The sequence below is a fragment of the Gymnogyps californianus genome, chromosome 2, assembly GCF_018139145.2.
Source record: "Gymnogyps californianus isolate 813 chromosome 2, ASM1813914v2, whole genome shotgun sequence".
NCBI classification, from domain to species: Eukaryota; Metazoa; Chordata; class Aves; order Accipitriformes; family Cathartidae; genus Gymnogyps; species Gymnogyps californianus.
Window position 1 is genome coordinate 134888888 of NC_059472.1, and position 26830 is coordinate 134915717.

Here is a 26830-nt window from a genome sequence, read left to right on the forward strand (position 1 = left end):
TACAGTCTGGATTTGAGAAAACACAACCCTGAAGAATGAGTGTACATGACATAGCTATAATACAGCAGAACAGCAATTAGTGTGCAGTGCTTTTACAACGAGCCAGTTGTACCTAGTCACCTGATGCCAGGATTTTAGTTCAAGATTTTTTTTTTTTTTTTTAACACACATAGGGAATAACTTTACTTTTGCTTTTATCACTTACTTTAAAACAGAAAAGTAAATCTCAGGAAACACGCAGTTGTTCAAATTTGTCAACTCTCACTCGGGCTTTGAAGCTTAACAACCACATACCAAACCATATACTGCTTGTGGTTTCAAGACTTAGAGGCAATGAACTCTTGTTCCATAACTATCACAGAGATGACAGTCACCTGCTGAATCACCAAAACCATATCCTGGCACACCCGCATTTCTTCTGAGGGATTTCCCATTCAATTGCTTGTCTGGGTACATCTTCCTTGCTTCTACAGAAAAAGCATCAGCAAGAGGTGCACGCTTGTAAATTATAACTTACCATCAGACCTATTAGTATGATACTGCTTTAGCCACAAAAAGGGGAGGAAAAAAGCTTGCTAAATTTTTTGAGGTGAGGGATGAAAAGTCAAAAAAGAAAGTCAAGTGATTTACTTCCTTGTGGAATGAGATCTATGGGAAGTTGAGCCTAGATGCACAGAGGTACCTACCTATCATATTTTTGGTTTTTTGAACTTTTGGTTCTTAAAAGAGTCTTCTTTTCCTATAACTTAATTTTTCCACACCTTAGAACAATGCAGAAAGTTTATATGCAAAAAGCTAATCAGACATTACATATTGTTTAAAAATCATCATCCATTTGTTACGCTTTTGATTTGTAGAAAAGACATGTTAACACCAAGTAGAAAATGACAGTTAATACCATACCTTTTTCTAATTAAATCACTAATTCTGAAACAAATGGTCAAACTCTTCGCTAAAAAAAACCATGTCGAAATAACTGTTCTCTCAGTTTTATACATCAATAGTCATTTTTAATTATAAAGTCTAGGAATCTAAAGTGATTTTTAAATTCCTTTTACAGTTCACAGTTATTTTCTTACCTATCAGTTTCACTGAGGAACTCATCTCACTCAAACTTGGACCTGGTACTCAATGATTAACTCAAATCTGTTGGTTTTTTTTTCCCCCTACTGAAACAATGCCTTAACTTTGGCTTCACCCAACTGATGGCTCAACAGCAACTTCAAAGAATTTTTGCCTGGGGAATTTCTCTATGATTTTAACTGAAAAAAGGAAACAGTCGATTACATTTCATGTATGAAACAGGACAGTTTAATTATTCTACTAGTAAAATGCAATGCTGAGTTTTGCCACTATTACATTAAAAGGGTATGGAGGTGGGTTTGGAAGGTTTCTTTACAAGACCATTCAAGTCCAACCCTTGCTATATAAGGGTATTAATGAATAAGCGCTTTCTAACAGAAACATCTCTTCTTTAAATTGAGGAAAAAACCATACATTCCAATGTTCCACCAAAAGAGATGAAGTTGTCTCTTTATGCCAACTCAAAACTTTTCAGCAATTTAGCAGAAGACTTTCTGCAATGATTGAAGCATGGCAAGGGAGTCACGTGGGCTTTTGGAGGGTTGCTTCCTTTCCAGCCCAAGACTGTCTTTTCTCTACTTGGGATATGGGACTTATTCCCAGCTTATTTCACTGTCAAGGTCCATGGACATATCCTGTTAAAGCCACATGCATGTCCTCAGTCTGAAAGATGAGTCCTTCCTTGTCCCTTGCATAAACCTCCAGTCACCCCCTGCATTTCATAGGTTGCTGTTGAGGTTGACACAGTTAGACCACGATTGTACTACACAGAAGGGAAGGGGAATGGATCGCTTGGGACAGAACTGGAGGGATGCTCTGGAGAGACTCTAACTCACCAGCTTGGTGATATGAAAACAATGAGAGCCAACATTGAAGACCTTGTTAAAGCCAAGGGAAACTATATCCGCTGCTCTCCCATTGTCCACAAAACCAGGCATCCTTCACAAAAGGCTGTCAGGTTTGTCAGGCATGATTTGCCCATAGTCTACAGATGACTAAGACTAGTGTTCTCACAGGGTAAAAGCTGAGGAAGAACTTCACTTAACTAAGACAGTAACCATTTCAGAGTAGTACATCCATGTCACAAGAAATACGGAGGGATTCAGGGCAGCTGACGCTACTAACACTGAAGTTAAGTAATTGCAAGTATTCCAGCAGAGGGTCTGCTGTCAGCTAATACAGCTTGAGACAAGCAGAGGAAAGGTGGACACTTCAGAAATACACAGGCTGATACATTGCTAAAAACTCTTACAGCCAGGGGCTCAAACCCTTCCTGCAGGAGAGCGTAAGCCTTGCGCTCTACCTTCAAATGCTGACGGGGTGCCTGAAGAGGGGCAACTTTTTTTCCTTCCACATCACTAGGTATTACTCATTAGCATTTATGCCACCTGATTAGCATACTGACCAGGAATGCATATTTGCATTGCTATCCTTCTGAAGGATCAGCTACAAAACACAAAGTTATATATATTAGGCTCCAACTGTCTACAAAGTTTCCCGTTAAATAGGTCAAGAAAGCATATTAACAAAAGCCTTCACCATCAGTGTGCTGTAGGACACCAGATACATTTCAACATCCTTTAATGTGATCAAATCAACAGCCTGGTCTCTGGTAAGTTAGTACATATAGCACCAAACAGAGCATGATGGTATCAAAGTAAAATTAAGAGCAGTTGTGAGGACAAGAAGGAAAGACTGGGATTGTTTGTTCTAGGCACGTCTCTTACGGTTGTCTGATAAAAGTACATCAAACAACAAATGTTATAAGCAAGGAGGAGACTGGGGGCTACCCCTACCTTTTCCTCCAAACATGCAAAATATTTATGAGGCACATTGGAGGGGGAAAAAAAAAAAAAATCAATAAAGGAAAGACATCATCCTTCAGTTTGTCACTCTGATGTAGACACCAAGAGGCAAAAATTAATTCATTGAAACTGAATACTTCAAAAAGCTAGTGTCTCGTGCTGGCCCACAGGAACTGTACTGCTGAAGACATGAGAACAGAGTCTGATGGAGGAGTCAGAATATTTGACCAGCCAGGCCATGGACTTGCTCCAGTAAATTCCTACTTTATGCAATCAGTTAGAATTTGTCTTGAGGGGCCAAGTATGTATGTCTTTCAGCTTATTAGACGTTATATGATGCCACGCATAAAGTGTGCAGTACTGAGCAATTCAAAAAGCACATGGGTTGAATTTCAAGAGGCAATTATTCAGTGGAAAAAAATGAGCATCTCTTTGTTCAATTAAAACCAGAGTTTAGCATGCATTACTGAGGGCGACTAATTCCTATTTGTTTGTCCCCTTTAATGTTCACAGCTGGCAAACAGCAAACCTACATGTTCTTAAGGAAGTTTCAGATTATTCTAGTTCTTACAGTTTACTTCATTTAAGTTTCTAGAATAACTATGGTAAGTTTTATCATTAACATAATACTTTGTTAAAACATACAGCTTGGACAGTCCATCACCGCACCGAGGTGCAGGAACTCCCAGGAGGCTTTTCCCATGAAACATTTATCAATACATCATCTGAAACTCTGAAGAGCACTTTTGAAATTGGTTATTTCTTTTACCTTTTTCAGATTCTCTTAAAAATAAATCATAAATTAATTCATTACAACAACAGAGCTCTAGTAATTAGAATTAGCTTCTAGTTATGTAGCTAGATTTCCAAAACGATTCACCAAGCAATCATTCTTTAACTAGTTAGTACTATATCAAAGCATATATGGAGCAGAAACTGGTTTAACAGAGCTAAAGTTTTTGTTTACTCAGGAAAAATAAACAGTGTTATAACTGGCTGGAACTATAAACATACACAGAGCTCAATCATACAAGCAAGTCTTATTTCCTTATCAGAATACAGATAAAGTCAAACAGGAAAAGCTAGGGCATTTCTCCTATCAACAAGCACACACAGGAGGAAAACTGCTGAGTCATAAAGGCACACACAGCATTAAAAGCTATTATAGATTATTTGTACACATTTTTAAAGTGTATTCACACTGAAGTCTTAAATTACCTGGATATATTTTTAAGGTCGTAGTCAAGCAAACTCTACTTGCACAAATTCAAAGGGATGAATCACGAAGACCACGGAAGACAGATGTTGAGAGCCTGGTGTTACCTCTAATTATACTTCTCCACTCAAACTGTCTTTGGAGGAGGGACCAACAGTTACTGTGGTTTGTATAACAAAACCAAAAGCTCCAAATCTCATTATCTTTAGGTGCTACAGTATAGTAGTTAAAAAAGTTAACAAAGATTACAAGATTTGGAATACACAGCATGAGAGAAGCAGTGGTACTTCCTGAGGCCAGGCTTTTTATCTTTCTACCTGTTCTGGGTTTGAATGTCATACTAACCCTAACAATGTCAGTCTCCAGAACACTTGTCGTGGTTTAACCCCAGTCAGCAACTAAGCATCATGCAGCCGCTTCCCCCTCCCCCCTCCCAGTGGGGTGAGGAGGAGGAAAGGAAAAAGTAAAACTCATGGGTTGAGATGAGAACAGTTTAATAACTAAAGTAAAATATAATACTAACAATAGTAATAATGAAATATAATAATAGTAATGAAAAGGAATATAACAAAAAAAGGAAGGGGGGGGAACCATTGATGCACAATGCAATTGCTTACCACCCGCTGACCGATGCCAGAGCCACGATCTGCGCCTCCCGGCCAACTCCCCCCAGTTTATATACTTGAAATTTGGGGATTGAACCCGTGACCTTTTTTGCATTATTAGCACCATGCTCTAACCAACTGAGCTAACCACTGGGCATGACGTTCCATGGTATGGAATACCCCTTTGGCTAGTTCAGGTCAGCTGCCCCGGCTATGCTCCCTCCCAGCTTCTTGCACACCTGCTTGCTGGCAGAGCATGGGAAACCGAAGAGTCCTTCACTTAGGATAAGCGCTACTTAGCGACAACTAAAACATCAGTGTGTTATCAACATCATTCTCACACTAAATCCAAAACACAGCACTGTACCAGCTACTAAGAAGAGAGTTAACTCTGTCCCAGCCGAAACCAGGACAATACTATATATGGTTAGCATAAGATAAACTATATTTCAGGCTCTGATCTTGCAAACGAGAATATTCACTGCAACAGGTATCCAGAGCAAAGCCCAGAACAGTATGCTTAAAACTTATCTCCCTATTAACAAGGGCTACAGAGAAAAGACAAATGCTTTGCATACTGGGAGAGGGTTTTCAAGAAATTTTACAACAGCTTTGTGGAATGTAAGAGGCTCCTACACTGACTTTCCCTTTGCCTTTGATTAAATAATACATATAGGGCAGAGAAGAAGAGATAACCTTTTATTTCTCTTCCTTGCAAAAGGAGTTCTAACAATGATTAACATTAATCACTGAAATACTACAGTGCAACAGGAAAAGAAAATCCAGAGAATACATTAACTATCAGTATTTGTACCTGGTTTCTCCTCTTTATCCTACAAATATATTGACATACTAAGCTCTTACTTTGTGATATAAACAGAATTTTCAATTTCAGGTGTTCAGTTTGGGGTATATTAAATGTCAATTATATCAATCCATAGGGGTATAGGGCTGCCTAGCTGCATGACACGCCTAGTGACACAGCACTCCTAAAACTAAAATGTTTCTGAGCAAGCTAAGAACGAGCATGTAACAATGAAAACATACACATTTTGAGATTTAAGGTGATGCCACAGCCACATGGCTCTAATCATCACTTTTGAGGATCAGAATTTAGGACTTCAAAGCCTAAATCCCTACTTATGTTCTGTTATGTAAAATACAGGCTAAAATAGCCTGTAGCAGACAGCCACAAATGCTCACTATGAATCTCAGGGGATGCAAGGGGGGAAAAAGTTTGGGGGGGGGGGGGGGGGGGGAGAAAAGAAAAGAAAAAGAGACAAGTTCGGCAATGTGGAAGAACAAGCATGGATTAGGAAATAACTTGAATGGTACGATAGTCTGATACTGAAATAACCATACAATTCCAAGGTTCACATTTTGTAATAATTTCATATTGGGGCCAGGGGGGAAGAGAGTACAAAAGAAAACACAGTTGGTTTGTTTGGGGTTTTTTCCAATTTTTTTTTTTTTCCTCCAACTCTCAGATAAGATTCAAAGCAGCTCATTCAAAAATGTGAAAATGAATTCATATGCATGGTAGAAACACTGAATACAGAAAAGCTAATTAGACAGAGAATGACATAACTTCCAAGGCTGGAAACCAAGCAAAATTAAATCTGAATAATATTTTAACAGGATGATATATCTGCTAGAAGAATCACCAAGAGATGTGGTGGATTCTCCATTTAACTTCTTCACATCAGAATCAGATGGTGTTCTACAAAAACCACAATCAATCTCTCTCAAACTATGAGGTGTTTTCTACCTTGGGAGTACAAAAATGGCTCAAGACGGAGTCATGAATCAAATAAGACTAGTCAAGCCCACCAGAAACTGCTGGCAACAGTAAATTCCTATTTGGCATCAACATAAACACTTGAAAGCAGTAAGTGCAGCCCAACTCCACTGCTCTACCCTGGAGGGCTTTAGCTTCTCCTGACATAGGAGTCGGGAGTGTCTATGTATGCAACAGGAGGAACAGGGAAAGAGGGTAACGTGAAAGGGAAGTCACACTTTCAAAAAATACGTGAGGAAAGCTGCATTAGACAAACAAGGCAGGTAAATATAGTAACAGTCTGAAATAAAAGCAAGTCAGGCCAGATCTGCTGTATTATCCTGGCCTTAACAGGTTGAGTCTTAATCAGTTTTTTTGTACTTTGAGGTTTCTGTTTCAGACCACCACCTAACACTTGGCAGAAAGGCTCTCTATATCCGCTAGACTGTAGATATGTTGCAGCCCTTCTCAGTGTGACAGAATAAATACATTGTCTCCCACTTTGCCTGTCTTTCCCATCTGTACATCCTACCTTAAGCTATACCCTCCAGAGCAGGAACCACATGCAGTCTGTTCTCTCCAATACACAGTATGATAGAACAGCAGGCATCACAGGAAAAATATATTATATCAAAGAATATATTTTATGTGATGACAATGGGTGCATTGCAAGTTTAAGCTATCTTATGCCAAGGAACATGTGTTAATTATATTACAAAGTAAAATTAAGCAATGCAAACTTACTGGAAAAAATTCTTAATTATTTTGTTATTGCTGTGCTTGCCAGAATCACTTGCATACAACATAAGAAACCAATTCTAAACTAATTTTGAGCACAAACTTTCTTCTGTAATTGCAGAATACTGTCCAATAAGCAAGAGGGAAAAAACCCGCATACTTTAAACCACAGGAATTCTTAGTGAAATGGATGAAAGGATAAGCAACATGTTAATTTTTGTTTCTAATGTATCAATACACACACAGCACAGCTACTTCATTTTAGATTCTGCAAGCCTCTCCTTAATTCTTAGTATACCTTTAAAAAGAAAAATCATGCCCCTAACATTAAAAAAAGTGATCAATCGTACGAACTCTACTTTTATCCCTTTAATCTAACCGCTCCACCAAAACCCCAAGAAGACTCATTATAAATGTTCTTCCTTACTGCAGTAAAGTATTTAAATGATTATCAATTCATCATATAAGGACCAAAGCTAGAGGCAAAAGGGCTTTTTCCTTTAGTATGCATGGGGAACACTGGCTATGCCTAAATGATCGTCCAGTTGTGCTCCAGATGCTGAACTCACACTAACCTGCACCCACACAAAGAGCTGTTGTCCCATACTCCACTTTATATTTTTCACTGCTGAGTGCACACATGCATGGGCACTTAGCATCAAAACGGAGTGAAATAATACCAGGACAACATATAAAGTCTTTCTTTACTGACTGTCAGCAGACACCTGCGTGATTTATCTTAGTCTCTTAAAAATAAAAAGCTTGCCTTAAGCCACTTTCAGAAAGTATCTTACATGCACAAAATAAATACTCCAGCAGTGATTTAAGCTAACGTGCTTGACTGAGGACTGCTAATCCACTTCAGTACAGGGAGGTAGCACCACATCGCTGAGAAGCGACACCACCTTAAATCACTTCTTAGCTTTGACTCACCACACAAGAACTTTGACTTTATAAAGAAACAGACTCGAGGCACATTATTTTAAGCCACTACTGAAATTTCCTTCTTGACTACAACGTCAAATTCATACACATAAGAGCATGCCAGAGTGCTTGACATGGGGATACAGAAAGCCTTCTGACACAATGTGGACTTGAGACTAACCTAACCACACAGAACTAGTGTATCTGAAGAGCAGTGATACAGAAGGATCACTTAGCAGCCCAATAACTTCACTAACAAACTACATCAATCAAAAGCAACTGCTTAACAGAATACAAATCACCAACAGAAGAGAGTAAGATGTTTTGAGGTTGTAGAAGAGAAAAAAAAATGTACACCTGTTTCCTACAACCTGAAATATGGTAAGCATGCAGAAGTCTACCATGTTTCAGTCAACCCTATGGAAAAACTCACCTGTCTTTAGCTCTGGAGATAATTCTGTACCATCTTAATGACTGGGGGCAGGGGAAGATGCTTTTTTGTTTGTTTGTTTTTTTATATATATATATACACACACACACATAGCTTTTAAAGTAACAACAAAAAAACTTGTAGACATCTAAGTGAGGTACATTTATTCAAATTGATGTAACTTCTTGAGATGTCTTTCACAAAATAGTTCTTTCCCCCCCCCAGACTTCCGTCTTCAGAAAACAGACATTCACTCTGGATTATTTAAACTTGGAAAAATGCAAGTGTTTTCTTTAAAAAAATATCTATTGTTACAGCAAAAACTTGGGTTTCCTTTCAAGCAAGATCATATGATTACGCGTTTATATTTTACTTTCCGCAGGAATTTACACACCCCCCATTTGCATCCTGTTATTCATTTAGCGTTTCCCTTTACTTCAGCATGCTGCGTTAATAAAGTGGACCTGTTGGCTCAGTCTAGGCACTCGAGGTGACAATCAGTGCTCACTCTTGCATTTGTCAGATTTATTCTATAGGTCTTTCCACATATATTTAACTACACAAAACATTCCTTCAAAAAAGCAGTTCTGTGAGGAGTACTGCATAGACAGATGGTGAAACTCTAACCTAGGGGTCTTCAGGGTATTTTTGTTAATTCTGTACTTCAAAGCATTAATTTCTCTTTTGGAGGGTAAATTTCAACTGAAAAAGATTCCATGTTACTTAAGCACATCAAAATAGTATAAAAGATCTTATCTTCAATACTGGATCTGTCATAGTCATAGATTGGTTACTCTTGTTTATCTTCACTTTAGTCATTGATGTCAGCCTTTAAACACCTTCAGAAACATACTGATTACTAACCTGATTTGCAGTTCCACAGTTCAAAGGCCTGAAAAGAAGTAGCAAAAAGCCTTTTTCTGCTGAAAAATGTTAAGACACCTTCTACTGAAGCTATTCTAACTGAAGGTATAAATTAAACTTGCTTCATCTTACACTGTTCAGAATGTCTTGCACAAGATAAGCAACATCAAATTATTTATCTTTTCACATTTACCAGGCTTTTTTATTTTATGGAGACTATAGGAAAAATATTCTGCTGTAATGCACCTACTATATGCACTTACTTGTTGCTTGAAAAGTCCTTTCCTACGAGGTAAATCCAACTTCTGCTACTTAATTCGTTATAACACAATTAAATACCCTATATTCTACAGCCGTGGTCCAGTATGGTAGCATTAGGTGCGTATGTTTGTCTGATGTGGATACTATCCTAATAGTATGCTACCGAGTTTAAAACACAGGTTAAGTTTGCTTCAATTCTGGATCCACAGTAGTTAAATTGCAACCTGAAATGCAAATATAACTTCTCTGCCATTAACATACATCTAATTCACCACCACTTTAAACGGCTGAAAGCTACCTTTACGTTCAAATTAGAAACAAGCAACTGATGCAAATTTTGGTGTGAAGTGATTCTGGCTGTCTCTTTACAGCTAAAGCCATGAATTTTTTTCCTATACAGAAATCATAGCCTTAAACCCCTTTATTCCAGGACCTTCAAGTGGGGGCGGGGGGGAGGGCGGGGAGAAACAAAAATCAAGCACTTCCATTGCATGAGAAATTGAAATTTGCTATTATCACTCCATCCCAACTAAAGCAAAAAACTTGCAATCTTGTATTTGTTTCAGAAAACATAATTTTTCAAAAAAAATTTCATTGAGACTAGAACTTCCTCTTCAATTCATCAAGAGAGCACAGACAACCCAAATCATTTGTTTTACGGCAGTCAACCCAAGATAATGTCTCACAAAGACTTTGATGAAACTGATATGCCCAGAGAACTCTTTCATTTCACAGGAGCAAATATTTTCTTTTGAAAAAACACCGCTAGAAATATTTGACCAACTCTAGCCTTGAGTAGATTCCATACTAAGAATTGTCCTGAACAAGTACAGAAATCAAGACACTTGCATATATTCTTCAAGCAATAGAACACAGGATATAAATTTATGAGCATTACTAAATTGAAGCCACTAGACACAATAAATGAAAATAAATGTTCTGTATTCCTACAGGAAAAAGTGGAACTATCTTAGGCAGTTAGGTTTCTTCAGTCCTTTCATCCGTGGCATGGAATCACTATCAAGAGGCTGAAACACTAAATCTTAAACTGATGAGGTCAGAAGTTATTTTAATGTCCAAAAAACTTAGTAAAAAAACCCTTGCAATTTGGTATCAACTTCATTGCAAGTAAGATTCCTTAGCTACAGCTGATCAATATAATTCCATCTTCAGTATAATATTGTGAAACTTCACTGACTGATAAAAAAATGACAATTATTTAAATACAAACTCCCTGCTTTACTCCAGCAATGAAAGAGACCAAACTATTTCTGCCTTTGAAGAAACTGGCATGAAGCCAGCCATCGCATCTCACCCTACAGAACAGCTCAGGCAGTGAAGGAGAGGGGTAGGACTCCTTGGCCAGCTCCGAGACACTGTAAGAGAACACGTGCTTTTGGCACGATTACTACGCCGAGCGCTGCTGTATTACCCTTTCCAGGGCTGGGGTCAGTGAAAACCTGCCCACACAACTGGAGAACCTTAGCTGTCGTCTTAATGCCTCCTGCTCCGCATTAATCAGGGCTTGAACACAGGAAAGACTTTGCCTCTATTTCTTTACAAGTCACCTTTGCAATAAATTATAGGAAGAGGCACTAGCAATTACTTTATATTAAAACAAAGTTATTTTTGATGCATCATTAAGCAAAACATACAGCTGATGAGAACTCATAGGACATGTTTTGAACAGTAATAGTTTTATGAAGGTGATTTTCAGAGGGGGAAAAAAGAAATCTCTTAAGCATCTTTGAAAGTCTAAGGAAAAGGACTGGAAGACTCATTAAGGGCAATATTACTTCCAAATGCAAACCTTTGAAAGACTGGGGATTTAAGTGAAATACAAGTAGTTACATTTGGTTTTCAAGAAACTGGAAAGCTTACTTTATACAGTTACCTTGTATATACCCATGCAATTGGATGTTCCATTAAAATACAGCTAAATTTAACAGTTTTAAATACTTAAACAGCTGAAATCAACATACAGTATGAACAGAATTTTACAAGCAGTCCAAAACCAAATAAATTCCCAACCCTTACCGTCAAAAAAACTTTTTGCTCTCAGGTAACTGACGCTAAGCCTAAGCACAGACAGCTTATCCAATTTGGCGATAACATCTTGAGGGAAAGGCAGAAGGCTAGCCAAGCGGTCCAACTCCGCATTCAAGCGGTCCCTGTGTCTCTTAGATGGATTGGACTTGACTCCTTCAGCTGGGGATGGCTTTACTCTGTGGCAAAAAAACCAAAACACAATATAAATGTAAGTTCCTTCCCAAAACGAAGGTAAATATTTGCCAAACCTAACGTTACAAACTGTCTTTTAAACTTTAACAAGCAAAATGTTTCTCCCAAGTGACTTCTGTTTCCCATTGGAAAAAAAAAAATTCATCTAAGATAGTTTAACCGCCCCCCCCAACACACACACTGTTAAATGAAGCAGTCAGAGCTACAATGGCTGTTTGAACACGTAACGAACATTTGAAACCTTTGAGATTCAGCGTTTTTTATAAAAAGCTTCCTACACTTTCACTCAAATGTCACTTGAATTCTTCCAAATGTTCATATTACAAATAATTCAATAACTTTTAGTAATATTTGTGTACAAATGCATTTGACAGTATACTTTTTCACTTCAGTTACAATTTTTCACAGGTGTCCTTAATTTTTGTCAATGTTTGGAACAGGCTATCGTCAATTGAATACAACAAAAGTTTTAGTAACTTGCTAGACAATGAGGCATCCAAAACTGCACAAGAAAACAAGAGCTACAGCTCAGTCAGCAGGTAAAAATCTTTGTAGCAAACACTATTGAGCTCATCCTTTAAGTCACCTCTCAGCTGAAGGCATTTCACTTGAGTACAGCATGATGAAGGCATGCCTTTGTACCTTACAAAGTACAATTTAAAAAGCTTTCTGCTATGAATTACATAATGAAGTTTTTGTAAACTTGCTGTTTTCCATTCACAGCCACCCTGAGCTCCAATTCCAGATACTTGGATGCTCACACCTTCCCACATACGCAGAAGTCTAGGAATAGGTTTAAACCCTACTCATTTGAATTATAATTAGTCATTACAAGCCAATACTGAAACCAAATAATTTATCTGTACAAGCCATAGCAGATTTTATGATATGTATTAGACAGTTTTCTAATTAAAGAGTGATTCACTCTCACTTTTCCAGTATTGCAGTTCTGCTTGAGATCTGCAGCAGTTATCAATTTGTGCTGCTGTCATAGGCATGTTGGTTCTGCAAGATGTATCGCTTGCAAAAATACTGAGCATAAAGACTTGCGCAGTTAATTTCTTCAGTATTTCATTTAGTCTGCTTCCAAGTTTCATCCTTATATCAATTTTACAATGAGAAATTGCAAAAGCTCCAATAGTTATTTTTGCCACTGCTGAAAGTAAACCATACTGAAAAATAATTTCACCTTGTATTTCCAGTCAAATAAGTAGTGAGAGTGGACATTCCTATTTTTAGCTTGTTTTTACTTTATGTTTCAATTACACTTCTTGTTAGTTTAAATTCAAGCCCTTCTTTTTACAGGCATTGTTTTTTCAAGAGTCACTTGTCAAAAACTTGCACTTAAGTCTGGCTGCCTGTTCCCTAGCACTACGGCTGCCCTTTTGCACATTAAAGGAGGCATGCTCCTTATGTGGAGCCTGGAAACTTGAAGATGCCATAATACAAAGTGCTGTTAACACACAGAAATATATCAGCAGCAACTACTTACTCCCCAGATGGAAAAAGTTAAGCTTGCTGTAGGGTAAAGATTGTCTAGGACACAGTTCTAGTAGCGCTTTAGCCTAAAAACATTGGAAAAGCGGGGAAAACAGATGAATCAAGAAATACGAAAATCCTCTCTCTCGAAAAAAAACATAGGTTCACCATCAACTGCAAGGGATGACAAACTAAATGTTTGGCTAGATGTGTGCTTCAGTCACAAGCCGTGACTGAGACCTGGAGCTCACCATATCCCCAAGTGAATATTAAACTTAACTTAGTAAAGCTTTCTTCACATTCTCTTATTCTGGCAGAATATTCACTTGCATGAGCTATATCATTAACACAATTTAAATATAACCCTAACAAAATAAAGCTCAAAATCACCAGACATTACTAGTAACATTAAAAGTTACTTCATAAATATTTTTAATGTATTAAACTGCCATAAATGTAGAGACAGAATAATAAATTCCATACTTTAAGCAGATAACAGTTGTGTAACAATCAGTGAACAGCTCACTACTATCAAATCAAACAGGTCTGCTTCCGAAAAGTGGTAGTCCCCATGGAAATTGTTCAAAACAGGCAATCTTTTCCAAATAAATCAGCACTAAATATTAGACTATTTTCACAACTGTCCTCCACTTTGCTTAAAACTTCTATAAGCAATTTGACAAGTTAGTTGAAACTATATGCAACTGTGCAGTTATCTCGTCAAGTTGTTAGATCTAATTGTTTTTGCTTTACTTTCTAATGATTTCTCTTTCTTACTTCTGATTAGTTCAAAGCATAAGGATTTTCTAAGTGTAGTATACAACATTTCTGAATATTAAGTTACCAGTATTTGCAGCATAAATCTTACAGTGTTCTCTCCCTCCAAATCAAACACTGATTTTCCCTAATTTTCCCCTTTGCCACCCAACTAAAATCAATTATATAAAAATGGATTCTTCAGTGATGAAGGGAATAAGGACAGAAATGCCAGGGGCATAAGTAGCAAGCTAAACCGTCTTCCATCCACTTATGTAAAGCCTTGATGCTAAAGACAGCCCTAGCTGCATTGCAGAAAATTATCTTCAAGGAAAATTATGTGCTATGTCAAGACTAAATCCATGCATGTGTTTTATTTAAAAGAAAAAAAAAAAAAAAGACTAAAGGAGTGAATGGATTTTAAGCTGATCTTTCAGTTCTTGATCTTTTACCTTTCACAGGAAATTTGAATTCCCTAATCAAAGGCCAGAGGTCTCTATACACTCAGTGCCTCCGAACTGAGCTACAATCCTTATCATCCAACAGCTGCAAGACAAGCAAGCAGTCTTAATTCTTGTTTTAACAATTCTAAAGGATTTGCCCTCATAACATTAGCTGACTACTATTTTCACAGGTCTGCTACAGGCTACTTAATCAGTAGTTTTCATTACTCATGCTTACCACATGTGCCTTCACAGACATTAACAACACAAAATTATTAAAAAGAAAGTGCACAAGTACTTAAGTCTTAATTATTATCAAAAAGCCAAAATAAGTTTCAATATTTACATGCTAATTTGTATTTTTTAAAGGGAAATTGAAGGAGTTCTTTGAGAAAATTAAAAGAAAGCACAAATTTATTTTGTTTATAATATGACAACAAAAACTTTGAAAAAGAAGGAAAAAACCAACAACCAAGCACTGAAAAGAATGATACCTTATTAACAAGACTGAAGTGTGAAATGAAGTCAGGAAATAAAAGAACATGCAAGAGCAGCACTGAAGATACAGCAACGTGAAAAAAACTAATTCTGTTAAAAAAACTAATTAGAAGTTCATCAGAACTGTTTTATTGCTTAGGAAAAAAGGACATAAGGAAGAACATACATGTCACCTAGCTAATGGATTTAATCTTTTCAACTATGTATATTTTTTCATCTCATTTAATAGTAATGCAATAACATATGTTATTCTTACATATGTTATTTAATTCAATGTAGGTCAGGTATCTGAAATGCATCAGTTACCACTAAGCAAGTATTATAATAGGTGACATCCTCCAAAATTCTCTATTTACTTTAGCAACTGAAAAATACTTCTAAGCATTTACTCTTATTTCCCACACTGAATTTACGATCACTGAAAATTCAGCTGACTATTCCTTTGGAAGCAACAGATACGACACAGACTGTCGACCTCTTCGATCAAAAGTTGTTGTCAACCTATCTTGAACGGGCAAGAGACCCTTTCCAGTGGCTCCTTTAGCAGGCAATGAAACCAGCAAAGATTTAGGCCACTGAAGGGATAAAGTTGTTTTTACTAAAAAACTTCAATCAGCGGCACGCTACTTGTCTGATGCTGGGCAACTGTTTGTCCTCCAGCAGTAAACAGAGTTTTGGTTTGCTCAGGTTGTTTTGGTGTATGAAGGACTCCACCAGATAGAGACAGCCAGAACACCAACCAAGAACGTTAAAACTGACTGTGAAACGTTCATATTTCATTACTGTTTAAGACGACAAGCCAAGGCTACTTGGAAAGAGGAAAAAAAAAAAAAAGTATGTTCCTATCTACTGACCATGTTATAGACATTTGTCTATCTCCATTTGCTGCAGATTCTCTTTCTAAAAAGCATACTTTTGCAAGAAGCATTGACCAAAAACCAAACGACCAAAAAACCCCACAAACCTTAAAAACAGTGAATTTTAAGTAGCAGCCTACATGTAACATACAGGTACCCCAAGACTGGCAAGGTTATAATTTATACATAATAAGTTTATTCTACATATGATAACACCTTTATTGCCTCCATTTCAAATAAGAGGTGCAAATTGCTGTTTGTAGCAGATATTGCTTTACACAAAGGAATCTTTTAATGATTATTTTTCTTTTCTGATGAACTTCCATTTTGAAAGCTTGTTCTGGCACTTCTTGTTTGTTTGCCTTGAAAGAATACATAAATAGTTTCATTTTTCAAATTAAAATATCTTTGCACTGCTTTCTGAAATTACCATGTCTACTCATAATTAAGGATCAACCAGTCAAACGTATTTCTCTGGAGTACTTAATATCATAAATACATTTAAGCTAACACAGAAAAAAACGATATCATAATTTCTTATTTAGTCTGCTAAAGGAACATGCCATTACGCTTTTTGCGCCTGCACAGTATGAAACACTTAGATGTCCCTACCCCGTTCCTTGTCTATTACATTTATCCAGTTATGCAAAACAATTCCTATCCAAACACTGGAAAAAAAAGAAAAACCAAGGCAAATCAGAGCTAGTAGGCAGAAAAATATAAAAACTAGAGCTAGATATAATATCCTTCACCTAATGTTAGAACCTATCTACAGTAAAACCCACTTCCATAAAATTTGCATTTTATCCTTCCTACTGCAATATTAGTACATTAATTCAGCAGTTCAGTTAATAATCACTAGAGAAAAGGAATTCAAAACTTTAGGGGGAAAAAGAAAAACAACAAACAAAAAGCAGGGGCCACCCATTGCTCTCCAAGCTTCAGTGGGGAGTGAAACGCCCCACAGACGTGCTACCACCAGGGGGACTCGCAATGTACAAACATTAAATGGGGAGGAAATGTAAAGGCTCCAAGGTTTTAAGAAAGTGATTTCTGTAGCATATCACATGCAATTGGAGTGCACATGGTTTAGTGGGCTTTTTTTTTTTCCAGATGACAAGATAACAAGATGAACTGCAGAAACAGTTGCCTATTAAGTTCCTCCATGATTGCTTTTCTTTTTCGCTGTGATACTGTAAATCCCTACTGAATCAAAAAAGCACATTTCAGCACCCAGCACTGTCAGGCAATAGCCCAAGATTCCCTCTCAAGTACAGTCCTTTACATGGCACATAATAAAAAGGGAAATTTGCAGAGGGGAAGTTTCTTAAACTGGTTTTGAGTTACCACCATGGCTTTATGAGTTATTTGCACCTGAAGCAAGAAATATTTCTTCTACTTCATTTTTTTCCGTGGCAACTATGACATTATATGAATAGCTTCTTCCATTTCTATAAACTAGCTGCCTATTGCCACAGGTTACCAATTATCATGCTCAATTCAGAGTTACATATATGGCAAATAAAACATTAGAAGAACTATCTACAGAAACAATCTCTTCTATAAAAGATACTAGTCCCAACAATGTATCACCTCTTCCTTTTTTTTTTTTCCCCCCCTACTGTGGGGGAGGAAATATCAACTTCAAACAGATTAAAATCATGGTAGTGTCAAACCTTTATTAACTAGCAGCAAGTACATCTTCCCTCCCTCCCCCCCCCCCCCCCCAATCAGTTACAAAAGCTTATTGCCTCTCACTTTTTTTGGCCTAAAGGTGGTCTGTAATTAGTTATGTGAGAAATTGGAGCCCTCTGACCCACGAGCAATGTTCTGTAAGGCTGGTCTAACAGAAGAAGCAACCAAAGAGCATAGTCATTTTGAGGAGAAAAGAAACATGTAAGCGTTACATGCGAGAGAAATTCGTCTTGCATAAAAATAATTTCTAGTAACCCAAGCAAGGTGGGTTAATAATCAGCCTCCACTTCAATTTATGGGTGAGCAAACTATTTTAATATGAATACTTTTATTTTAAGAAGAAACACTTACTTCTCCCTTTGGTCATAAAGGGCAAAGTCCCTCAATAGATAAATGGTTCCCATTAGTAATAAAAAAAGGCTTCAAGTTCAACTAATCAGAGAAGCTCAGCCAACGTACATAAAGAGCAGATACATGGAAAAGGATTACTTATGTAGATACTACAGTAATATAAAAGAGGTTTCACATCCTCTAACCAAGACTAACCAGAATTTAATAGTAAGCCAGACATTAAGCGATCTTACCAGCAAGGCAGAACGCCTCGCCCTTTCACAATCAGAACTTAAGAATTATTTGCCTTTAGGTACTAATAGTCTACAAAAACCACCAATACATTTTTATTTCTTCACAAAGAAACACTCGTTTCATTCTTAAAATCCAGATCGACAGCATTAATTTAATTAGGTACCTCTACATTTCTTTGGAAATGAATCGTCAAAAAAAGCAAACCCTGCTATTTTCATAATGAATGCATCTTTTAGCAAGGGAATTTTTTTTTTTCTTTAAAAAAAGCATTTTTAGGCTTTCTGTGTTAATTTGTAGGGTGAAAACCCAGCTATGTACATGCATTCATTCTAACAACTCCAACCGTAAAGAAGCAAGCACTCAAGCTAATTCCCCTCCCCCCAAGACAGTTATCTGTTATAAATCTAAAAACATATCATTCACAATAGAATTTCATTAAATATTTGTCATTCTCTCCTTTAATGCTTCTGTAGCCTTGGCAGTTATTTTACATCTACAGAAGTACCCTGCAGAAATACACGGGGATTTTTTGATCTTTGCTTATTTTTCTTGCAACTCGGTAGTTTAGCTTTGCTACTTTTTATGACCTATAGATTCTTGACTTTCAGTTGAAAGTGCAAGTTAAGCAGCTCCTCTAGCCTGAAAAATCACTCTCATGAGACCAGCCTTTTAGTGGAGCATGCAAAGCCTAGGACTCAAACCTACAGCAGGTGCATAATACGAAATTACTTGGGTACTAAGCTGTTCCCAGAGTTTCAAAAAGATAAAATAAACAAAAAACCACCATACGGCCAGACTTCTTCCCCCCCCCCCCCCCCCCCCCCCCCCCCGACCGGTCTGCAGCACTTGGGTTTGTTTGGAGCCGAACAAATAAAAACACCTAATGTAATACCGGAGGGTTAAAGCTGGTTCAGCCCTCCCAGACAGGCTAAAAATAGCCCCAAACGGTGGGAATCGGCCGAGCCTTTCCCGGCTCCGACCCCGCGCTCCCCGCAGAGACACCTGAGCGCGCCGGCAGCCGCGCAGCGGTGCGGAGCGGTGCGGTGCGGAGCGGCCCGGGCGCGCCGCAGCGCGGGGCGGGGGCGGCGGGAGCGCCCTGCGCGCAGACGGGCGCGCAGCAGCTATTGCGCGGGGGCCCGCCCGGGACGGGACGGCACCCACCCGCGGCACACGCTCCGGTGGGGTGAGCGCAGCCACCGCTCGGGAGCCGTCACCTCAGATGCCTCCCAATCTAGGTCAGCCGGCTGCGCCGCGCTGCCGGCACCGCTCCCTCCTTCCACCGCCTCAACCCTCCGCGTCCCGACACTCCCCCCCCCTTTTTTTTTTTTTTAAGAAAAAAAAAGCTAAAAACAATAAAAATCCTGCCGGCACCTCTAAGCACCACCTCTCCCGGGCGCCCCTGCACCGCACCGCGCCACCGGCCGCCCCCGCCGGGCCTCCACGGCGCTGTGCGCGGCAGGACGGCGAGCCGCCGGGAAGCCGGTCTCTCCCTCCCTGCCTCTCTCCCCTCCCGCCCCGCGGGGCCGCTTACATTTTCTGCACAGGTTTCCGCCGCTTCCGACTGGCGTAGGTGACATTGGGGTTCATCCTGCCGCGGGTCCAGCGCCCCGCGCCGCAGGCTCCACCGGCCGGCGGCCGCCGCCCTCCTGCCCGCCTCGCCCCGGCTGTCGGAAGGGAGGGAGGGAGGGAGGGAGGGAGCGAGCCTCACCGGCGACCGCAGCCCTCGCCTCGCTTCTCCCGCGGGCCCCGGCCCTGCTGCCCGCGGCCGCCCGGAGCGCGCTCGCTCGCAGCGGCGGTGGCGCCTTCCCCGGCCGGGCGAGGAGGGGAGGCGGAGGCGCTACGGGGCGGGGATCCCAGGTGATCGGCGGCGGCTACACCCACTCGCCGCCCCCGGAGGGCACAGGTGTGGGGGCGGCCGGGGCTTTCCAGCGCCGCTCTCCCCGCCGAGCGACGCCGTCTCCCGGCCGGCTCCCTCTGCACCCCGGCGCGGCCGCCGTCTGCTGGCCGAGCGCCTGTCAGTGTGCGCGGCGCCGGGCCGGGCCGCGCCGCCCCGCCCGGCCCAGCCCAGCCCCGCGCCCGCTCCTCCCGCCGCCGGCCGCCGCCGCCGCCGCCGCCGCGCTCCCCCGGCCGGGCCCGCCCCGCCCGGCTGACAGCCGCCACCGCCCCTTCGCCGCGGCGGGGCGGAGGGAGGAGGGGGCGGCCGTGCCGCCATGTTGGGAAGGTCACGCGAGGAGAGGGAGGGCCGGCGCGGCAGCGGTGGGGCGCCGGCCCGGCGGCGCGGGGGGACCGCGACGGGAGGGCTCAGAGGTGGGGACGGGGTCGGAGAGGGAAAACCCCCAAGCCTGTGGTGGCCGGGGAGGGGTGTGCGGGGCGCTCCCGCGGCGAGTGAGAAGGACGGTCAGCTCCAAGCGCCCGTGTCGCCCCAGTAACAAAAAATAACCGGGGGTGGGGGAAATCACAGCGCTCAGTTTTGAAAGAAAAATGACAGCACCTCCATGGCACGGTGAGGCCTGTGTCTGTCACCCCTCCCCACCCCCAGGCCTGCCACCTCCCCCGCTTCCCGCCTCCCCCGGGCTGAAACCGTCACGGCCGCAGATCGCCTAGCAGAGAAAAAACAGAAATAATACGCGACCGCCCAAAACGTGGGGGGGGGAGCCCTGGGTAGGAGTGTCCGCGGGGGGAGAAGTGGAAAGGTACCAGGCTCCCCCGAGGACAAGGACAGCAGAACACCTGGGGAAAGAGAGGAAGTCACTGGGGGGCAAGGTTGCCACTCGCTAAGCACCGAGAGGACCGACGGGGCTTACTGGACGAGGACGTGGTTCATATCTCATTAGGGGATAAATCTCTGAATTATTACACTGACATTTTAAGCTAAACACTTATTTTAAAGGAAAGGAGCAGCATCGCAAAAAGTCAGAGGTGCTGTCAAACTGCTGACAAATAAAACCATCCAAGAAGAGCCCCGGTGCCTTTCTGACCCGCCGCCGCTTCTCTCGCCCATTTTCTTCCTCTGTTTCCTTTCGCAGCAGCAGCAGCAGAGCTCTTCCCCCGGAATAACCGCAATAAATTTTCTCTCAGCGCTAAACTTGGGAGCCTGGGACTCGCCCTGGGTAAACACAAGTTGTACGCGGTCACGGCTGAGACGAGAGCCGGGAAGAGCTCCCCTCATTCCCCTTCAAACGCACCCGCGTCCCGCGGGGGACGGCCGAGCCCAGCCTCCGGAGAGCGACCGCAGCTGCGGGCTCAGCCCCGGTCCCGCGGTTCGGTCCCCCCGCAGCCGCCCGCGCCCGGCAGCCGGGAGGCTGGGGCAGTGTCCGTGGTGCTGGTGTCCGTCTGCCCGTCCGCAGGGGCCGGCCGGGCTGTCAGCATTGCACCGGCGGCTGGGAGCTCGCACCTTCCCTCGCTGGTTACTGAAGCCCCGGTTATGCAAGCGTTTCTGCTCCGCTCTGCTGACGGAGGCGATGAGGGGTGGCCCAGGTATTAACCGTACGGTAAAGACCTGGGACCGTGTTACCGTGCAAAGCCCAACCGGCGGGCTGAGAGCAGCGCCCGCCCCGCAGCACAGCGGCTTCCCCCGGGGCCGGGGCCGGGGCCGGGGCCGCGGCAGCGCTCCGGCGCCGGCTGCCGCTGCCTCCCGCGGGACGGGGCGTCCCGCCGCCCGGGCCTCCTCCGCGGGCGCTCTCATCTGGGATTAGGCAGCATAACGCGCGCTTGTTTACCAGCTTAATTGCTCGGGTTTAATTGCCTGGGAAGCTATCCCAGATGCAAAGTAAGCTGAAGCCACAAGATGCAGATAAAATTAATTTGACTAAACCTTAATGATGCTAGTGTGCTTGTTGGTACGCCAGGAGTTGATCAAATGACGTTTTGAAAAATATGTCTTCAGCAAACAAAATTTTTGAAAAAATATAGTAGAAGAACCGTACGCCTTACGAGGTCAGTGCCTTGCAGCCACATTCCTGCCACATTCCTGGCCAAACACCTTTGCAGAGGACATCAACAGTTCGCTGGCTTCTGTCTCTCCTCAGTCCCTTTCTGCTTCACTCTCTTCTCTCTTCACAAGATCTTACCACCATCCTGGAAAAACAGGTGGGCAATACTGTATACCATGTCTTACTTCCTTCCTGCTCTTCTCCAGCCCCTTTCTTCTTTTGATTTTAGGGCTGAAAGTGGAAATGAATGCATTTTCTTCACTCCAAACCCATCCATCTATCCAAGCACTTGGTTTCTTCCAGCCTAAACTTCCCAGTCCCTTTCAGTACTCTTTTCACCCTTAACCTCTCCCTGCTCACTGCTTTCTTCCTCTGTCCACACAAGTGTGCTGTGATCACTCCATACACAACATAAATTGCTGCTCAGCTTTCATTCTTCTCTTCAGCTACATTATCTTTGTGTTGAAAGCTTACAGGCATTGTTTAAGGCTCCTCTTCTAATTTTTAATTTAATTGCTTCCAGTCTGTCTTTTACTTCCTCACTGAGATTGAACAAAGTCTCCAGCAACTTCTTATTCTTCACTGGACCTCAAGATCTCAACTGTTTCTTGACCTTTTGTGCTACTTAGATACTGTCAGAGACACCCATACTTATGCTGTCTCATCCGCCAGCTCTAAATCTCCTGGGGGCTACATGAAGAAAGAAGTAGGCTTTAGCCTCCCATGATGGACTTCATCTCCCAGTTCCCTTCTGGGGCCATGGGAACTTGCATGGCACCAGTGAGCTACTGTGGTTACTCTTCAACTCCCTAATTTCCTTACCCTAATTGGAGGGTAAGGAAAGCTCATGCTGCTGGGCAGAAACCACATCTTCTGTACATTCGCAATCCACTGCCCACTGTTCGAAATCCACTCCTATGGGTCAGCCACCTATTTAACAACAAATATGAGATTTCAGAGATGTTCAGCACACAGAGAATCACAGAATGCATGGAGAACTTGCTTATGGGTCACTGGGGCCTTTTAGACACGGTTACCTAAAAATTTCTGTATCACATTATCTGCAGCTTTTGCAAATCTGTCCTCACCTGATGCTCTTACTGTCTCTTTGCCTAATCCATTGTCTCAGTATTTTCTTGTCTATTTGATAATTTGGGTACAGTAGAGTTCTTGCCTCATATTCAGTGTAAAACAAGCAAAAACTATACAACCATGATTCAGCAATCTTAGAGCCTTCTTTACAGCATAAGTTTTTTGTTGGGCTTTTCTTATTATTACTTTTTTAAAGTAATATTTTGTCAGGTTTAACAACGTGTTTGGTCTTGCAAAAGATGACTGTGGCTGATGTCGTGGACAATTAAAAGGATTTAATTCCTATGCAGATCACTTTCATGTGTATTGTACAGCTCTAGCTAGTCTCTTCTCATCTTATCTCCAGGCTACTACCCAGGTGGCTTACTAGGTCTAAACTAAAGGTCACATCTTCCCTTAAGAAATTATCTCAAACTGTTAGCGATCACTTTTCTCCTCATTGCTCAAATCCAGCATTTTTGCCTTTATAGTAATGAATCATGATGCCATCCAATGATGAGATTTTTAAGAAAAATGTGTTTGTGCATCTAGTGAACCGTGCCTTTCCCTATCCTGGGCATGTGTGAGGTGCCATGTTAATGAACTCATTCTTCTGTATCCAGTATGCTTTGTGGTTATCATCCTCTGAAGCTTCCAGAGCTCTCGCTTGTCAGCAGTCACATCTGCTGCCCTGACTCCAAAATGCGTGGTATTCTTTTGCTCCATGCATCCATTCTGCCCCATTTCTGCTTCTCCTGCCCTGCATAGTCCCCTCCTCAGCTCTGTCTCCTGGCCCCTCACTCATTTCATGAGGTGGGAGCTGTTTGGAAGAGGGGACTTTTATTAAACAGACAGAAATTCCTGAGTGGGCTGGAGTTTCACAGGATCACCACGAGACCAACAAAAATCTTGTCATTTGGGAGGAATTTATAAGAATTATAAACACTGCTTGTTATCTTAGAGTCATCTCTGACTCATTTCTAGCCTTTATCCTACTCTTTCTGTCCATGGCCAAAATTTTACTTCCCTCAGCTTAATTCTGTGTGCTGACTTGTTCTAGCTGTTTCCAGTGCAAATAACACAGAAGAAATCTGGTTTGGTTATCTGTGATTTTTTTACTGCCTCCCTGGAGACGAGGAAAGAGGATTGTGATTTAACATTATGATTTATGCAGCTCAAATTTTGGGGATATACAGAACTACCGCTGATTTAGGCGTTGTTTTCCATGCACCTTTGTTCTGCTAAGAAAGAATATCTATGGTAACTCAGATGACTCTCTTCATACTCATTTCAGGGAACTAATCATCTAAGGAAGTTGAATTAGAGTCAGTGAATAGCCTATACACTGATTCTTTAGTGACTGGGAAGGTCACACAAACATTTTACTGTGAGGAACCAGGAATATTGAGGGAAATTCTGCCCCACTTTTAAAAACTTAAACAGAAATAATTGTATCTAGAAAAAAGAAACTCGGTAATGGGACTAATAGTACACTGCTTTATGATGACTTTTCTTACAGAAGCCTCATTTGCAGGCACTAGTTTTGAACTGTATACAGTTTTAATGAGAATTAGATTGACAAGATACTTTTTTTTCCACTGCTATTTGCATTTTTGTCAATATAGGACAGAACCAGCACATTCTTTTTCTCTTCTCCCATCCCTACACCTGGCTCCCCACCCTCACTACCCTTGCAGGTGCTTCTGATATGCCAGTGTTTAAAATTACACTTGGTTTTCTATTGAGTATTTAACTTGGGGAGCATTTCCAGAAGTTGAGGAGCCATATAAAGGATGAAAAATATGAAACATAATTAATATTTGGGCAAGTAAACCATGATCCTCACATAATGGTTAGTGCTGAAAGGTCTTTGTTATTAATGGTATTTTAATTATTTTAAATTCATTCAATTGCACTAATCCAGTGAAATCTGTAGTCTTAATTGTTCCAATGGGGGCCAGGAAAAAATCCTGAGTAGACAAAAAACACTTTTAAAGACAGTGTTCAAGATTTTTCCTCTTTGAGAAAATTTAAGAAATTAGTAAGCATAATCTGTGAGGCAGGATCATGATTCTGTCAGATCCTATTATATGTAAAATGAAAAGCATGTTTCACCTGTAAGCACAGGAATAAAGGAACAATATCATTATAGAGTAAGTATAAAAATCAGTACCTTGCTTAGTATTCTCAGGTTTTCTCTCAATGAGCAGAAGGGAACAAGTTTATACAGAAACTGCCTCTCAGTTCAAGAGAACTCTCTTTTATAAATCTAAAACAAAAAAAGTTCTGAAGAGCTATACAGATATAGGAAGCAACTTAAATTAACCTTGCCTGCCTAAAACATTCAGCAACCTTCTTCCCCCACAAGCATTAAAAGTAAATTTTATTATATAGCTAAAATAGTCTTACATTATCATTCCCAACGAGCTTCATGTTTTTGTCCTGAAAAGTAGAGAGTCACTCATTATTTTAATCCAATGTAATCCCTCCCAACCAAGTACTGAGAGCCATAAACTAATCAGTGGTAACAAGCCATTCCTTCCCAAGGGCAAGTCGGGAGGACCTGGTAGAGCCTCTTAACTAAGACACCAGCAGTTAGACACTTGTATGACCGACCGCCACCCCTTCCTTCTCCCCTCCTTCCTTGTTGAAGGGGTAAGTTTATGTTTGTTACATGAATATACAAAGAGTTATGTCTGCAACTACAAACCCGTTTAAAGAAAAATAGTGTTTCTGCATATATTGTACAATATTTCTGACAGTCAAACTATCAGGATCAACAAATACCTTCTGTTCCCAGGATCCTTCCCTGCCACGGAGGCTCACTGGCATACAACAAATCAGATCCATATTATTATATTTTCTTAGTTTCCAAACTAAGGTGGCTGCATGCAAACTGCAAATGGCCACTGGCCTGTGCTAACCCCTGAACTGCCCCTGGGAATGATGTGGGAACATGCCAAAACTGTGTAAAAGACAATTCTAATCATTTAAAACTACTGATGATTGAGTTTTAATGTCCAGGAAGTTCCATGGCACTCGTTAAATTTACTAGTACAGATATAACCTTAGAGTGTATTTCCAATGCTTTTGGCCATAAATGTTACAAATAGCCTACAATTATTAGTATGCAGAAGCACAAAAGTTTTGGTCACAACAGTAAATCACCATGACAATCAGCAGATGTGGGCAGCATATGATCCAGCTGCACCAACATATGATCTTGCTGCACCAAGACCTTCTGTGCTGTTATACACAGAACAAACACACAAAAAGCTGATGATTTTACTTCTGCTTTAAAAACACCGCTGAACTGTATTTATTAACAGTGCTTTGTTGCTAAATTGGCTTATAATATTAACAAAACCTGTGGTTTGAGAGGGCCTGAAACGAGCTTACAATTATGATGCTAACTCAGTAGGCTGCAAATTTTCTTTCTGCTCTCATTAAGAGGAAAGGGTATACACAAAGTAAGACTAACGAGTAAAAAAAATTATCTAAATTAGAAGTGACAATGCAGTTGCCATGCCAGAGTTTAATTTCTGTACCAACAAACCTGAGCTAATTTTA

The 26830-nt window shown here is 41.1% G+C and overlaps 1 protein-coding gene across 1 annotated transcript in view; it reads right to left on the reverse strand.

Annotated features, from left to right (window-relative positions):
* The window catches only part of AHR (aryl hydrocarbon receptor), a 66037-nt gene extending 45920 nt beyond the window's left edge, over window positions 1–20117 (reverse strand). The window contains exons 1-2 of the mRNA XM_050890844.1: window positions 19789–20117; window positions 11741–11928 (exon numbers count right to left, since the gene is read on the reverse strand). Coding sequence (XP_050746801.1) covers window positions 11741–11928; window positions 19789–19844 — 244 coding nt within the window. The 5' untranslated portion in view covers window positions 19845–20117. The remainder of the gene's footprint in view (window positions 1–11740; window positions 11929–19788) is intronic.
* Window positions 20118–26830: the final 6713 nt, after the last annotated feature.